Source organism: Anguilla anguilla, chromosome 1, assembly GCF_013347855.1.
Source record: "Anguilla anguilla isolate fAngAng1 chromosome 1, fAngAng1.pri, whole genome shotgun sequence".
Classification (NCBI taxonomy): Eukaryota; Metazoa; Chordata; class Actinopteri; order Anguilliformes; family Anguillidae; genus Anguilla; species Anguilla anguilla.
The window spans coordinates 9,426,826-9,442,931 of record NC_049201.1 but is presented as its reverse complement, the minus strand read 5'-3'; the positions used below and the strand labels follow the sequence as shown (position 1 = coordinate 9,442,931).

Here is a 16,106-nt window from a genome sequence, read left to right as displayed (position 1 = left end):
GGCTTATTCCTTATGTATAACATACGTACTTCATACAGATCACACATTCCTTTTGTTATTAATTTCTGTTATTATAGTAGAAAATAAAAACTCATAAGAAGCATGATTGACTTCCATTTTTTTCAGTTACTCCCACAATTGGACTCTTTCTTGAGCATCTGAAGAAGTCTGCGGATGCACTGGAAGATTATGGTATTTTAGTAGCTAAGGTAACAAAAATAGTTTTGGTTTTACATCTGAATTGTGTAAATGCTTTTGTACTTAGTGATTGTGTAGAATAGATAACCTGGAATGGCATGAGATGGAAATAGTGCTTGCAAGCAATATATTTTCAGTTCTCGTGGCTAAAATGTTTTGCAGGTGAACTGCAGCGAAGAAAGAGTACCAAAGTATTGCACTGGTGAAAAGGTGATCAAAAAAGTGTATTTATTCCGGTATGTATGCCAACGTTCTTAGTTCATGTTAAACTTGATTTGTTTTTTTATTATTTTTTTTTTTTGTGCTACTTTCCTTCATGAGTTTTCCTCTTATTATAAATGAAAATAGGTTCATTTACATTTTTATGTCAAAACATGTTAATTTCATTTTCCATTCTTGAGAAGACGTAGCTGAAATGCATTGGTATTTAATTCTCCTGTACAGTTTCAGAGTTGATGGTACCTTTTTGCTTTTCTTCCCAGAGGGCCCAGTGTTCTGAAGGACTTTGACATGGACACTGTGTTTGATGTTGATGCCATTGTGGCTCATGTTCTGTTGTGAGTAACCAGTGTAAACCTTCTTTCCTTCTTGTTTTTTGTCCTTGTTATCATTTGTATACCCGAATAGCCCCGAAGAAGCACAGTCCTGTTGCCTGTGTCATATCATGTACTGTTCAATAACTTAAAATCAGCTTACTTTTAATTTGATGTATTAAATTACCTTCTAAGCGTTTTAGAAATCCACAGATGACCCAAGTCACTGGACCCTTGTCTTATCCTTATGACAAGGGTCCAGCAAACAAAAACCTTTGTAGTTTCAATCCCAAAAATGTGCTAACTCAGAGTAATATCGATAGAACTTACTTGGCAATTCTCTGGAGGAATTACCTTTGTCCAATTTACCGTTGCATACCTGCTGACAGTACTGTGTATATATGAAATGTTACTGTCTCTGGTTTGTATATACTCTCTTGAAGAAGATGAGCCCTCCTACAAGGTTCTCTGACCAGTACTGACCAAGCAGTCCCTCGGTATAGCCAATGGGACCTGCTGTGCACAAGCAACGACTCGACATGGAACTGCATAAATTCTTCCCAGTGCACAGCCAACCAATGCAGAACACTCATTTTTGGTGGTATTGTTATCAAATTTGAAGCAGGGTTTGTGCAGCGTTGTTGCTGTGGCTCCATTGTGTTGCTAAACCCACCAGGCACAGCCACAAGCATCTGTATCCACTCCTGTCTGTATCCAAACTTTTAGCTGAGGAAAAACATTACCACTGTTTGAGATCGTTACTTTGTTTCAGTAATATTTAGAGTAGTTTTGACTCCTGAAACTTCCTAGGGTTACCTTTCAGAAAAGACTAGGATTATGCCTGTAGTCAAAATGGTTCTGGAGTAGTAACTATTTTATTTTGGGTGTGTCATTTTTGGGCTTGTGTTAAAAAAGGGGGGCACTACAGAACAGTTATGTTAAGCATCTTGCTCATAATATACAACAGCTATGCTCCTCTGAGATTTGAATCTGGGGCATTGTGCTGTTTCCTGTTTAGTTTGTGGATTGCAATTACAGTATATGATAAGGTTTAAAAATAAATAAATAAAAAATTCAGAAGCATATGAGTTTGGATTGCATCCGCCTACTGTGTCCTGGACTGAATATTATGATTGCTGCAGAAAAGGTCCAGGATTTAAGGCTTGGGTGAATTAAATAAAAAGCTGTATCGTCCTCCAGAATCATGCCTACCTAGTTCTATCACAAAAAAACATGAGCTGAATTTAGGGCATCAACACACTACACAAGTTATTTGTATCTGCTATGAGTTTTCTCTGTATTATTGTAATCAGGCTGTGTCGGTCTGTCAATCACTCGGGCTGTGTCGATCTATCGGTCTTGGGCTGTGATGGTCTGTTGGGCTGTGTTAAGTCTTTCAGTCTGTCGGGCTGTTGGGCTGTGTCGGTCCGTCTGGCTGTGTCAGGCTGTGTCAGTCTGTCAGTTTGTCGGCCTGTTGGGCTGTGTCGGTCCGTCGGGCTGTGTCAGTCTGTCAGTTTGTCGGCCTGTTGGGCTGTGTCAGTCTATTGGTGTTGGGCTGTGTCGGTCTGTCGGGCTGTAGTCTGAACATGGCTCTCTCCCACCACAGCGCAGTGCTTTTCAATGAGGTGAAGTATGTGCAGACGCCAGCGGAGCTGCTGAACATCGAGAGGATAGCAAAGGGCCTGGCAGATGTGGTGCTGGCTTATGTTCAGATTCTCGGGTTGCCAGGTGTGTTTTCCTCACCCAAGACTTCATCGGAGGAGCTTCAGCATGTCCCGTCTTTCTCAGCATGGTCTTGTAGCTTCCTCAGCATTGACATTCATTGTATATTTTTCTTCATCGTCATTATTATGATTGCCGATTTGCTTTCTTGCATATTGGTACTGATATCATGTTTTCCTTCCCCATCTTACTCCGGGCTCTGTTAAACGGGTCTACACGCAGGCATGCGCCTCCACTGCTAGAATCACGGATGACAACCTCCACCTTAACGTCGCGAGCATGCAGTGAGCGTGGTCTCGTAGTCTCGCTGCTGTTGACGTGAATCCTCGGCTGTTCTGTGTCCTCCCAGAGCACAGGGCGGTGATGGAGGCCACGTTCGTGTACGGCGCCAAGTATCAGTTTGTGCTGACGACGGGAGGGTCTGTACTGAAGCACATGGGGTGAGTCGCTTCTCTTTTTGCTCTGATACGGCTGCCTTGCTGGAAACTAAGGCCGTGAGCGGAAGTAACTGAGCATGTTTCTTGGAAACCCCTCGATCCCCTTTTCCTGTAAATCAGGGTTGCCCCAGCCCTGTTCCTGGAAATTTACCTTCCTGTAGGTTTTCACTGCACCCCTAATAAACCACGCCTCATTCAACAGCTAGAGATATCCTTGAGCTGCTTATTGGTTGAATCGGGTGTGCCAAATTGGGGTTGAAATCATAACCTACAGGACAGTAGATCTCAATGATATCCAGGGTTGGGTAGCACTGGTGTTGATGCACTGGTATTGTATGTGATTATAGGGTGCTGTGAGTGTGTTTTTGTGAACCCCGCCCCCTCCCAATGCAGTGTGGATGACCCCTCCTCCCTCCAGTCTGGCCTGTGGTTTCTGCACTGCAAAGGGGTGGAGCGTTCAGACCCCTGTCACCACACTGCGCTGAAGAGGCCCCTCACCACCCTCAACATCTACACCTTCCTACAGCTGATGGAGGCTGCATTAGTGGTGAGGTGCCCTATGTATCTATGCAGTCAGGCACTATAACCAACACGTGATTAGGCACTGCTTGCACTGGGCTGGGGTGATACAATACTCACTCAATACTCAAGCTTCCAGTTTTTATTTTGTAAGGAGCATGGCAAAAGGTTCATAGTATAAAAAACGTTTTAGTGAGCCTATAGCAATTTGGTGGCTAATAACTAGGCCACCTGTTTGTGTCCCCTTGTTTTTTCACATGATACTTTCGTCCTCTACAAGCTAGAGGCTGTGATAGCCTCTTTGTCAAGCCACTTGTACTAAAAGCTAAATGAAAGGGCAAGTTACTGAAATTAGCAGGCAATTAATCACAGAAGGCATAGTCAAGGCTTTAGCAATGAAGCATAGTATGGGTACTGCCAGACCAAAAACCGTAGGATGAAACAAAACATTTACCGTACTCTCCTGGTGTAGAGGAATCGCATGGTTCTTCCCCTTATCTTAACCCTGCATGAACCGGTGTTATTCCCCCCCTGACAGACAGAGGCACGGACAGACCCCTCTGGGGTGGAGACTGTCCACCGCCATCTCCGCACACCCCTGCTGTTCCTCTTCACCCAGGCCGACACCCTGGCCGTGGATCGCAGTGCCGCGGAGGCCCTAGCCTGGAGGCTTCGCGGCGAGGCCGGCCTGGTTCTCATCCACAGGTCAGTACCACCAGGGGTCGCTGTGGTGTTGTGAGCATGGCTGTGCTGCAGATGCTGCTGCTGCTGCTGTTATACTAGCCGTAGGTAATCCTTAACTCTAGTCAATCTTGTGCTGGATTTTTTGTTTTGTTTTATATGTATGACTACCATATGTATGCTGACTACCACATGTTAACATCAGTCACGATTAAGGTCATGGTGTGGAAATGGGTCCATGTGGCACATAATCATGGTGTGTACATGATGCGGTTTGAGCCGCAAGTAAAGTTGAACTCCCTTCTTGCAGAGAACCTCACATTTTTCATATACTGAGAATTTCCTAGAAGTTGCAAATGAACATCCATTGCAGTCCCTTTCCCCCGTACTGTAATATGTCAAGTCTCCTATCCCTTATCACTTTTTAACCATATAAAGGACAGTTTCGCCTGTCATTTAATACCTGCCCTACTAGGTCATGTCAACCTTGCAGTGTTCCTTACCACACAATGGCTTGCAAAACAAAGTTATTTGCAGATGTCTTATTTTATTTTACTTTATTAAATGTGCCTTCACATTAGAACAAAGGAAACATTGTAATTGAAGTTGTGATTTATTGTTCCTTATTATTCTTTGGGGCAGGGACAGCCCAGATGTAAAAACTTCAAAAGAATACAACGCAGCTTACAGATTACCTGGAGAGGTGGGTGATGTGATTACACAAATTGCTTTCTCAAAACATAACCAAACTTTCATTTTGAACTGGGACATGAACATTCATCTCTTTGTCGATTTTAACAAGGACTCTCCAGTCAAATACGTCACCTTGAAAAACACTGAGGAAGTGGTCAACCTTTTCCGAGAACAATCTGTTCAAGATGAAGAGGAAGATGAGGAAGAGGAGGAAGAGGATTGGACAGTCCTCGGTAAAAATGAATAATGACCAATAGCTGAGGAATCATTTTTCCAGTTTTTGAGAATGTGCACTCTTCGATGTCAGGGTAGCAAAAACGAACACCTCTAAATAAGGCCTACTGTGTCCAGGTCCATTTTAAGAGCTGGTCACCTGCCCCTTGGTCCTCAGATACAGCTGTTGTGTGTTCCCTTATCAAATCATTCATCCTGTAATGAACTAGCTGCATATGACATTGAACTGAGGTTTAGCACATTCTTTAAAGAATCATAAATATGAATTGATTCCCCGTGTTCTCAGATGTTCTGGATGACGAGGTGGCAGAGTCTGTGTTTCGTGAGAGGCATTGGGAACCAGATCCCGACCTGATCACAGAGCTGACCGCCGACACGTTCAGTGGTGCAGTGACAGGATCTGGCCACACGGTGGTGCTGTTCTTTGTCAGATGTGAGTTTGCCGACGGCTCGCTTAACCCTTTGAAATTTCTGTCCCGTAATATAATATTATTGAAGTTGAAACTCTTATTACCGTTCCGCATATTTTAGTTTTTTTTTGTTTGTTGTTGTTTTGTTAGAAGGCTAAACCTAAAACCAAGCAGATTTTTCAAATTATAATAATAATAGATTCCATGTACACTTATTTGCCCTAGACAAAATACTGTGGAAGGATTTGTAAATTGATCAGAATTTTGTGTTTGGCCTCAAGGGGACGCTGTGTCCATGGCTTTCATGCAGTCATACATGGAGGTTGCAGAAAAACTGGAAGGTAAGGCTGTCAGTCAGACATGTTTTAGAGGTATCGAACGTGATGCTGTTTTTGAATTATAAAAATCCTTTTGACAATATTAAAATTTAATTTAATAGGCTATTATAATAAATTATTTGACTGCCATACACTCAACCTAGTGTATACAAAATGAGGAAAAAGTACTGTTTAAGATAATTGTTTGCCTATTTTGACAGCAATTGATTCAAGTGTGTAGCACACTATTTTAGGGTCTCCACAGATCTTGTAAATTCCATAAATGATCATCTTGGGCATTCTTGAAGCTACCAATTGGCAACCCACTAAACAGTTCCATCACTGATTGGTTTAAATGTAAGTACCGTGTTAATTATGCCATTAATATATTCTCCCAGATCCTCCTTTTGCGTGCAGTAGAATAACTTGTTTTCAGGATTTCAAAAAAAAAAAAAACCAACAAAAGCAAAAACTAAAAAGCTTACTTTAAAAGTAGGTTTAATATTACCTGATTTTTGTTTTTTTTGGTTCTTCGTGTATAGGAATCAGTTTTATTTTTCTTTTTTAGGAAAGGAGGAATGCTTTATTTTCTCCAAACTAATAACAACAACAAAAAAATGTCGCAACGAGACTTCTTGGGTAAAGACATGGGAACAGCCTGTGTGTTAGCTTTAACCATAAACAGCAGTCTGTGTAATAGCTTTAGTCATAGCTGGCAACCTGTGTGTTAGCTTTAGCAATATCCTATGGCCTATGCATATTAGCTATAGCTATTACCGTGGTTATCTGCTGTGGTACAGAAAAGGCAGTTGTGGATTCATTTGGGAAAGTTCGATTTTTAGGGGAAAATTGTAGTCCATACCGTATTTTGATTACTATCCTTGCTATTGTGTATCAATTTACACCCCTTACTACTGCTGTATAATAATTAAAAGCAGTCTGTGTGAAAGAATCTCTTCCCACAGTTCCATCTTCAATGCTGCATAATTATACTGAAATTTGACTTTTCCAGGAACAAAGATCAGTTTGTCCTCGTAATGTAATGGAACCCATGTGGGATGTAGTTTGTTTGTAGTTTCCTGACAAAATTTGTTATATTTATCTTATTGGAAAGCTGATTTAAACATCCGGTGTGTTGCAACAGTCTGTATCTGGAGTTTATGTTCACATTCTGCCTTCAAAACTCAAATTATTACATTCAAATGTTTTTTTTAATATGGACTATATGTAATTTTATCTGCTACTCGGCGACTCGGCTTTGAATGATTCAAACCATTTCCTAATTTACTTATTTTGGCTCCCAGTAAGGTTTTCTTCAAACCTGTGATTATTGATGTTGAAGATGCCACTCGTGTCACACAGGTTCACAACCAATGCTAACGTACTGTCAGGTAATTGGGCTGTCGTCATGCTTTGACTTTTTCAGGTCAAAACATGACAAGTTTTCAGGTCTGTCACCGTTGCTGTTATTAATAAATAAATTAACTTCTGTTCGTGTATAATGTAAATCACTGGATGAGAGGTGTCCGCTAAATGGATGTCATGTAATGTGAACAAATTTGTGTCCGTAACGCGGGGAGACGCCTGCTTCCTGTCCGTAACCCATGGAGATGTCTCCTCTGTGTCTGCAGATGTTCCAGATGTTCACTTGGCTTCTGTGGACTGTGGGGAGTGGACAGATGTGTGCAGCGACGAGCAGATCTCTGCCTTTCCCACGGTGAGGCTGTATCGCCCCGGCGACCCCCCTCAGCCCTACAGGGGCATGCTGGGAGCTGAAGGCCTGAGCAGGTTCATCATGCTGTGAGTTGAGGACCCCTCCCACCGCACACCTGCCATTTCTTTTTTGTTTTATAAATATTTTTTTGGGCTTTTTTCCGCTTTAATAGACAGGATAGTGTAGAGAGACAGGAATAACTAGGAGGAGAGAGAGGAAGAGACGTGCGACAAAGGTCGGCGGTCGGACTCGAACCGCCGACGTCGCGGCTCGCAACGAGCATGTGGAAAGCGCTTTACGGGCTACGCCACTGGAGGCCCCACGCCTGCCATTTCTTATTTCGCCTTAACGGGGAGAAAGGTGAACACGAGGCAGTCTCTAACTCGATTCTTAATTCTTTCCTCATGCTTCCCATTGAGTTTCTCGCATTCCTTTATGTCAAAATTTTTTTTAATAAATTGAAATTAAGTGCAGACATTTATTTAGCTGTAGCTGACACGCAGCCCGCTTTGTCTTTGGGCGTTGTGTGCTGTTGATGGTGTATGGTTACAGGACTGTTTGTTTTGCCTGACTGGTTGCATGCGTGCATGAAATGACTTGTGATATGTATAAATATTTATTTCAGCTGTAATACCACACTTAGTGTTGTGTTTTGTTGCCAGTAACGTAGCTGTAATTTGAACCACAAATGGCTGACAACTATGCAAAGCTTTGAATTGAGGGTCTGGTGGTGCAATCGGTGGTTCACTGGAAAACGATAACTACAATCTCTCCTTTGTCGGCCATTACTGCAAAAAATGTTATCTTTCTTCTCCTTCTACTGAAGCCTTTCATTTGGTTACAGCATTTAAAATTTTTTCTGGTTTGCATTTTTTCCCCACCATTTAACTTGATTGCTTATAGCAGTCAGCAGAAGCAGAACTTTTTGTGAACAGGGGTTTCCGATGCGGATTCACTGCGCCATTACCATCCAGTTTCCCCTTTTAAAAAATTATTTTAGTCTTTTTAGCGATTCACAAGGCAAAGAAAGCAGCGTGGTGATACTTTTACAAGGCACTTTACAGTAGTTAGATTTGGTTTCTGTAACAGTCAGGTGGAAGACTGAGATTAGTGCTTTCTTGGTTCTGGGTAACTAACAGTCAGGTGGAAGACTGAGATTAGTGCTTTCTTGGTTCTGGGTAACTAACAGTCGGGTGGAAGACTGAGATTAGTGCTGTCTTGGTTCTGGGTAACTAGCAGTCAGGTGGAAGACTGAGATTAGTGCTTTCTTGGTTCTGGGTAACTAACAGTCAGGTGGAAGACTGAGATTTGTGCTTTCTTGGTTCTGGGTAACTAACAGTCAGGTGGAAGACTGAGATTAGTGCTGTCTTGGTTCTGGGTAACTAGCAGTCAGGTGGAAGACTGAGACTAGCGCGCGGGGTTCTGAGCGCTCTGTGCTCACCAGTCGTTGGCCTTGTCCTTACTTCACATCTGCTCCCCGGTGACCCTCTTGTCCTGACTCCTGACACGCACTCCGTTTCGGCAGGGCGCGCCTCTCCTCTCCCGCCCTGCTGTCCTCTGAGGACGAGGCGCGGTCCTTCCTTGGGGGCGAGTTTTACCGGCAGCACGCCCACCTGTCCCCCGTCACCGTCCTCGGCCTCTTCAGCTCCGGGCAGGACCCAGGTACGCCGGCCCGTCAGCCCCAGGGGTGCACTGGCCAAGTCGGATATCTGGAACCGGCTGTTTTAATAACCGTAATTAATGGAGGGCGGGCATGTTGAATTCTCCCTCTTGTTTATTTGTTTTTCAGTCCCCCGCAGACACAACCACCATGTAATCCTGATCTTGGTCTGGTTCCCCTGCCCAAAAGATCTCTTCCGATATGCCGCATAGCTAGTTTTTTGCCACTGTCACCCTAGGCTTGCTTTTGTTGGGAGTTTTAGCCTGGAGTGTGCTGTGCAGCGCATTGAGAGTAATGTTTTGTTTTCGATGATCAGTGTTAATACATTTGACTTGATCTCTTAATTGTGCAGTTGTTTATGTTCCAGTGTACAGTTTTGAATTCAAGCTTTAAAAAGTGCTTTGTCATTGGAGGCGGTGATGAGGGAGCCCATTTTGCCCGTTCTCTTTCGCAGGGAGGGACGTGTTTGAGGAAGCAGCCAAGCTTCTGAGAGGCGAGACTATGCTAGGACTCTTCACCGACCGACTGGCAGAAAAATGGTACCTCGCTCGAGTAATTTTTGTTGTCTGTCCTTTGTGTCACACTCTTGTATGTGTCTGTTGACGTGCAGTAAAGTTGCATTTTGCCTTTCGTCTATGAAAGACAGATGCAGGCCATCACAGGTGACACCGCATCGAACCCTGCAGAAGAATTCTGTTCTGTTCCAGCTGGTTCTCTTTTAGGAGAATGCGGTTAATTTTTCTTTTCTCCCCCCCCCAAGAATAAAATGAATGGGACGTGTGGGATTTGCTGTAACAATGGTAGAATGTGTTTTTCAGTTTGCAAGCTGTTTACTCTCTGTCTGTTCTCAGGGCTGAAGATTACTCTGTGAAGCTCCCAGCCATGCTGGTATCCAGGGGTCCGTGGGCCCAGATCGAGCCCCGTCCCCTTTCCGTGTCCACAGTGGAAGAGCTGGTCTCACACATTCAGAAGAGCGTACTGGACAGCTTTGTGAGTCCTCCTTATTCCTCACATGGTTTCCCCTGGAAAGATCATTACGGCTAATTAATTCTGATCAATAGCATTCCTTTTGGGTTACTCTTGTTGGTTTACACATGCCAATTCCAAGTTTTTCCCTTGTGACTTTGGCCTCACTTGAACTTCACATTCTCCCCATAGTAAACATTACTTTATAAATACAGGCCTTGCATTTAACTTGGCAATGAGTGCCATTTTGCATGTGCAAAATCAAAATCAGTCTAAATGGATATCTAGATAGGAGTGTGTATATTTTTATGATGAAAATGGTAATTTCATTTTAATGCATCCAAAAGTAACAATGTTAGGGCTGTATATTGTAGCGGGAGAGGGGAGGGGCATCGCAATGCCCAAGACCCAACTCAAACAAATGCTAGTAATTACGGTAAGTTGTAACTGAGGCGGAACAGGAGATGAACAGGAAGCATAACAAAGTAAACAATGCAATCTCCAGTCTGGAGACTACCTTTACTCAAATGCGCTCGGATAAGTTTGGCCAGCTGAGCCAGTTCCCAAACCACAAAACAAAAATTGCACGCAACACCTCAGGCCTTCCCACGCTACAGTGGATTCAGAATTCTACGATTATTACACGTCACACCAAATTAAAATGTTGATATCAGCCTGGCCAGGTTTGTATCCCTTCTCTCATCGCACTCTGTGATTGGCTTACGAGGCACTGTCAGCCAATGGGCACGTCAGACGTGGGGTCGAAAAGGGAACAAGAAGGGTGTGGACCAGTTTGTGGATGGAAAGGAGAGGACAGTGTGGGCTGTCTGTCCTTCATAAAGAGCTTGAGGCAATCTTTCCAGGAACTTCACAATGTTCAGTTAGGCTGCTTTCGTGTGCATCTAGGAAACTAGGGAACCAGGAAGTTATACTATCTTTACGAGTTTGAGCATTCAATGAATCAAACTTGGAAATAATACACACACACACAAGCATATACACATGCATGCATGCATACATACATACATGTATATAAAATAATATATAAATGATCAGCTTGTAACACCAGCCACACTACACAATGAAGGTTCAGGATTTTTGACACTGCCAGAACTCTGTTGGAGCCAATGATTGCAAGCTTCGGCAGGTGTCGACTGTCAAGCTGCATGAGCCAAGATATCTGACAATCTTTTACGACCTAGGAATTTGGCCACAGTGTGGAAGTTTTGCCTCGAAAGCAAAATAGTGGCACAAGATTGCTGAAAATCGTACAGCCTGTGCTGGGCTTTAGTTGGTAAACAGAATCCAGGGTCAAAACACTTGTCAGTTCGCTAACAGTTTGGGTTCACTTTGTCCGCACAGATATTTCGCAAGTCTTTGTGGTGCTAGTGAACTTCGACCTTCCAGGACAAGCCGCAGTTAACAAGTTCTAATGACCAGTTAATTGGTTGCGGCTGTGTGCCGCTGTCCCGCTTGCTGAATGTCCGATAGGTGGCGGCACAGCCGCACTGTGGAAATGTACCGTCCGTCCGCAAAAATACCAGAATCATAAATTAGATTATTTTTCTTGTTCATCATATTTCCCCTGCTTTGCTAAGAAAAGGGCTTCTTTCGGACAATCTGATTGGCATCAGATGCAGGTCCACCAATCCCGAGTGGAGCAATCGTTTCCAGTAAACGTTGTGCGTGCTTTCTATACTGGAACCATCTCCTGAGGTTTACGGGTCATGGATGGCTCTGGCTTTCTGACAATGGCCTACCAGAGGTCACCTTTTTCTCAACCATTCCTCGCATCTATCATGAATTTGGTTGACCATACATGCATAAAATTTTCGGAATGTCCACAGGCTCTGTGTCTAGTCCCAGATGAGTGTAGTCATAAGTGAATCACACAGAATTGCGGCGCACCCTCATGTCAGAGGTGCAGTGCATTCAAACTGCTGATCGTAGCTCTGACCACTAGGTGGCAGTATATGGTAAATTAAATAGCTGCTCGCTGTCTTTTCTCCACTGCCATCATGTAATCATCTGCTGCTTAATTTCTGTTGAAAGAAAGCTACATTAAACAGGCAGTTATTTTTACACCAATTGAGTCCCAGGTGTTGGATCTTACCCTTAAGTTGGATGCTAATAGTCACATTCATCTATTTTATAAAAATATATTTTTGTTGATGGGCGCATGTCTTCAAAGTATATATTGTGTATAGTTGCGATGCCTTTAACTCAAAACAGAGATGAACAGTAAGAACTACCCAGCTAAGATGCAGTACTATAATGTTTATTTGCCTTTTTTTGCTTGGAAAATTATTAATGTGTTTTCAAAGCATATATACACCAATTACAACTAGAAACCCATATTCAACCAGTAACTGTACTGTAGTCATATTGGTCTGGTAAAAGTACAAGGAATATTCCAGCATTTTTCACTTTTCACTGACTGGTGTATGGTGTAGTAGTATATTATTCAAAACAATGCCACACTTCTCCATTGAAGACATTTTTGTTGCAATTGGTTTAAATGCCTAGAGCCAACGCCTTTGGAACCCCTGACTTTACATGGGAAGGTTGCTGCTGCTTATGTGTGTGATTTTGAGTGAGTGTATTTACAGACTTTATGGCATGCTTTAAAGTGTGTTCTTCTGCTTCCTCCAGCCAGAGCTGACCGTAGAGAACCTGCCCGCATACCTAGAGCTCAAAAGGCCTCTGCTGCTACTTTTTGTGGGGGATGAGGATGAGGAGCAGGAGGAGGAGGAAGGGAGGAAACTGAGCGAGGTTGCGAGGGAAGAGATGCGCAGCCTGCTGGCTGCAGGGAAACTGGACTCCTACCTGCCCTGCTGGATACACATGTGAGTACCTGAACACTTCCCTGTGTTAAGGCCTCCAGCGAAACGTTTGGTTTCCATCAGTGAAGTTATGGGTGGGCCGTTGAATTTGGGGTTAAAGGGACACACAGGGGGTATTTTACAGAGAAAGTTAGCTGGATAACTGCGCTGAGTGCAACGCAGAACAGCCTTTTTGTTTAAACTTCAGTCAATGTCACAGATTTGGGAGGGTTCCAAGCTGCGCAGTCTGCGCAGTTGTCCAGCTAACTCGGTAGCCCTGCTTCATGAAATACCCCCGGGCTCATGGGTAATTTCTGTTACACAGCTATATATAACCCCCTGAAATCTTTCATCATTCCGGAAAAAACAATGAAGGAACTGCTAGATGCTTCGACAAAGTAAATTATATGAAATGATCTGTATAGAGAACAAAAATCAGATTTTCCTTATTGATTATAAAGCACAGGCACATTAAATTTTAAAGTTTCCATCTAAGAACTTGTAAAATAAGGAGGCCTTGGTTGGCAAATGTGAAATTCTTACTTCCTAAGGGAATGAATCTGAGTCTTGGAAAGCTTTCAAGTTCCGACCCCGGTTTTGTTTTTTTCATTTGGCACAATGTCAGGTCATATTCAGTTATTTCTTTGCCTTTGATCTGGCAAATGAAGTGAATTAGAAATCTCTGCGGGTAGATTTGTTGCAGTTTAAACTACAACACCAAAAAAAAGTCCATCTTTGCCGTGAGCGAGAGTTAATTGTAATAGTACACTTTGAAAACATCCAGAGAGTTCCCGAAACGGTTCTGCTGTTCCCATAAAAGATTAAAAAGATAAGGGATCAAGATGTCTTCTCTCCTTAGAAAGATTATGCTCTGATTAAAAAAAAAAAATTTAAAAAAATCCCACCCAAAAGAGTGAGCTGCCCCTGCTGGTGTTCTCTGTCTGTCCCAGAGGCAGGACTCCCGCGGGGAGAGCGGTTCTGGAGTCTTACCTGGGGTCCGTGCCCCGGCTGCCCGCCCTGGTGCTGTCCGAGCTGGACTCCGGGGGCGAGGTGTTCCACTACCCCCCCGAGCAGCCCGTCCTGGCTGAGGCTGTCCTACAGTGGCTGCGGAGAGTGGAGAGCAAGCAGGAGCAGCCTGCAGGTCAGCAGGGGTCCTTTACTTTCTCCTGCTGCCTTCTACGGTAGTGCCGTGGGCTGTGGCTCGACTGCCAATCAACACCCCTGAAAGAGTTTTCCCCGCCCACTTCTGCCTCCACCCTGAATATTTCTCATCCTGTATTAGGTATCTATTTTTATATATTTTTTTTTTTTTTTTTTGCCTTCACCTAAAAAAAATTTTTTTTCCCCCTTCTATCTTTGGTTTGTCTGCATCATTTTTCTCTGCTGTTCATAGCTTACTCCTTGAATTCAGTCTGCTTAAATCAACCAAATGCACGTGCAGTGTAAACATTTTACAGGATAGAGGTAATCTTTGTATGTGGGGCAAAAAGGGAGTGGTTTCACAACTGTGCTTCAGTGTTAACCACATCGCTTTTTGTGATTAGCCTATATAAACATAAACATGAATTTGCTCAGTATTGAGTAACTACTGTACAGGATCATTCAAGTTGTTTGTTTTTTAACAAAAACGTGTGCACATTGACCTTTTGGGCATAAACATGAAAACATTTTGTTTCAGATTTAAGCAGGCACTTTCGTTATAAATGCAATGCAGATCTTTGTCTTAGGAAGTGCAGGGGTGTAAAATTGCCCTGAGGTCAGGTCATCATCAATGTTTCCCTCTTTTCAGATATTTGTGCAGTTAAATTTTCTCTGCATTCAGAACGTGCACTAAAATGCAATCATTTTATTGTTTGGTTATTGTGTGTGATCCGTGATTCTTATGACTAAACGGTTTGTGTAGTCATAATGAACAGCTCATGTAAGAGTACTTTACTTGCATGATTTCGAAAGCAAATTAACAGGTGTTTGAATAGTGGATAGCACTGCGGTTTTGTGTTGTTCTCACAGCTGCCCTGCACAAATTAACACAAATTAACCCTGCTGCCATGAGAACTACACACACTAAATTAACAATACTGTCATCACAGCTACACTCACTAAGCCCAAATAATGTAAAGTATGTTGAGAAAAAAATGTAGATATATCCCCTCGTTTTTTGAAATGACATTTCTGCATAGTTGGCATGTAAATTATAGCTGGATTCCGCATCCTTGTACAACAGTGCTTCATTTCCAGCTGTAATGTGTAATTTCTTTTTCATTTGCCAGTTCACAGGCACTGTTTTTCTCTCTGGCTCAGGGAGTCCAGACCGAATCAGAGCGGCTGCCTGTCATGGGAAATGTGGAGCGCCAGATGAGTGGTGCCTGGTTGCTTTGGACCGCAGGCAGCTGAGATTTTGCTGATGTTGCTCTTGTGCTTTTTCACTAGTGCACTCCCCCAGTGTGATCTGGCTGTTTGATGCTGTGGGAAGTTTGATTTTTGTCCGATGTGCAAAGAATTTAAGGATTTTTTCTTTTCTTTTTTTAAAAGAAAAAAGTGGAGGAAACCACACAGCTGTGGCTGTGATTCTGGGTTGGGGCATATAAAGGCTGTTGCACCACAGTTGGGCTGGCAGAGCAGAGCAGCCTCCTCCGTCCTGGGGAATAGCTGCGTAGGTGTAGCTGTATGTGGCAGATATCTGCATTTAGGAGCCGCTGGGAATCGGTTAATTAGGATATGTTTCATTTAATTGTACATTTAATTGAATGTGTCTTTAAAAAATGACACATTCCCAGATAGGTACATTTTCTCTCTTTCTGTTGTCAAGAAAAATCTTGCTTGGATAAAACCCAGATAATTTAGGTGAGGTTCTGCGTTTTTTTAAATTGTTCGGTTCTCTTCTTGTAATTGCTTCATGTGTCCCCGCTATAGATTAACAACCAGTTCCAACTGGAAAAATCCACAGCTTTTTGCCTCTGTTATCAGGTTCTGGCATATGACACAGCCTGAAGCTGTGGCTGGTGATTTATAATTGAGTAAATTCGCAAAGGGCATTTTTAACATCCCAAGTAAGTGGGGTGACATTTTTATTTTGACATTTTTTGGAAATGTTCTCACTGTGTACTGTGTTTTATTTGATCGCCTGTTCAAACTACTGTGAGCTGTGTTTCAGGGTTCCAAGACTGCATGCAGCTGAAGCATGTTCTGTGACATTCTGT

The 16,106-nt window shown here is 43.0% G+C and overlaps 1 protein-coding gene across 1 annotated transcript in view; it reads left to right on the top strand.

Moving 5' to 3' along the window:
- Window positions 1–16,106, top strand: part of txndc16 (thioredoxin domain containing 16) — a 29,804-nt gene that overhangs the window by 1,338 nt on the left and 12,360 nt on the right. Inside the window, exons 3-19 of the mRNA XM_035378951.1 lie at window positions 127–209; window positions 361–434; window positions 681–755; window positions 2,338–2,459; window positions 2,803–2,893; window positions 3,284–3,437; window positions 3,948–4,114; window positions 4,733–4,793; window positions 4,893–5,016; window positions 5,304–5,450; window positions 5,709–5,768; window positions 7,376–7,544; window positions 8,984–9,120; window positions 9,573–9,657; window positions 9,970–10,108; window positions 12,737–12,930; window positions 13,857–14,047. Coding sequence (XP_035234842.1) covers window positions 127–209; window positions 361–434; window positions 681–755; window positions 2,338–2,459; window positions 2,803–2,893; window positions 3,284–3,437; window positions 3,948–4,114; window positions 4,733–4,793; window positions 4,893–5,016; window positions 5,304–5,450; window positions 5,709–5,768; window positions 7,376–7,544; window positions 8,984–9,120; window positions 9,573–9,657; window positions 9,970–10,108; window positions 12,737–12,930; window positions 13,857–14,047 — 2,073 coding nt within the window. The remainder of the gene's footprint in view (window positions 1–126; window positions 210–360; window positions 435–680; window positions 756–2,337; window positions 2,460–2,802; window positions 2,894–3,283; window positions 3,438–3,947; window positions 4,115–4,732; window positions 4,794–4,892; window positions 5,017–5,303; window positions 5,451–5,708; window positions 5,769–7,375; window positions 7,545–8,983; window positions 9,121–9,572; window positions 9,658–9,969; window positions 10,109–12,736; window positions 12,931–13,856; window positions 14,048–16,106) is intronic.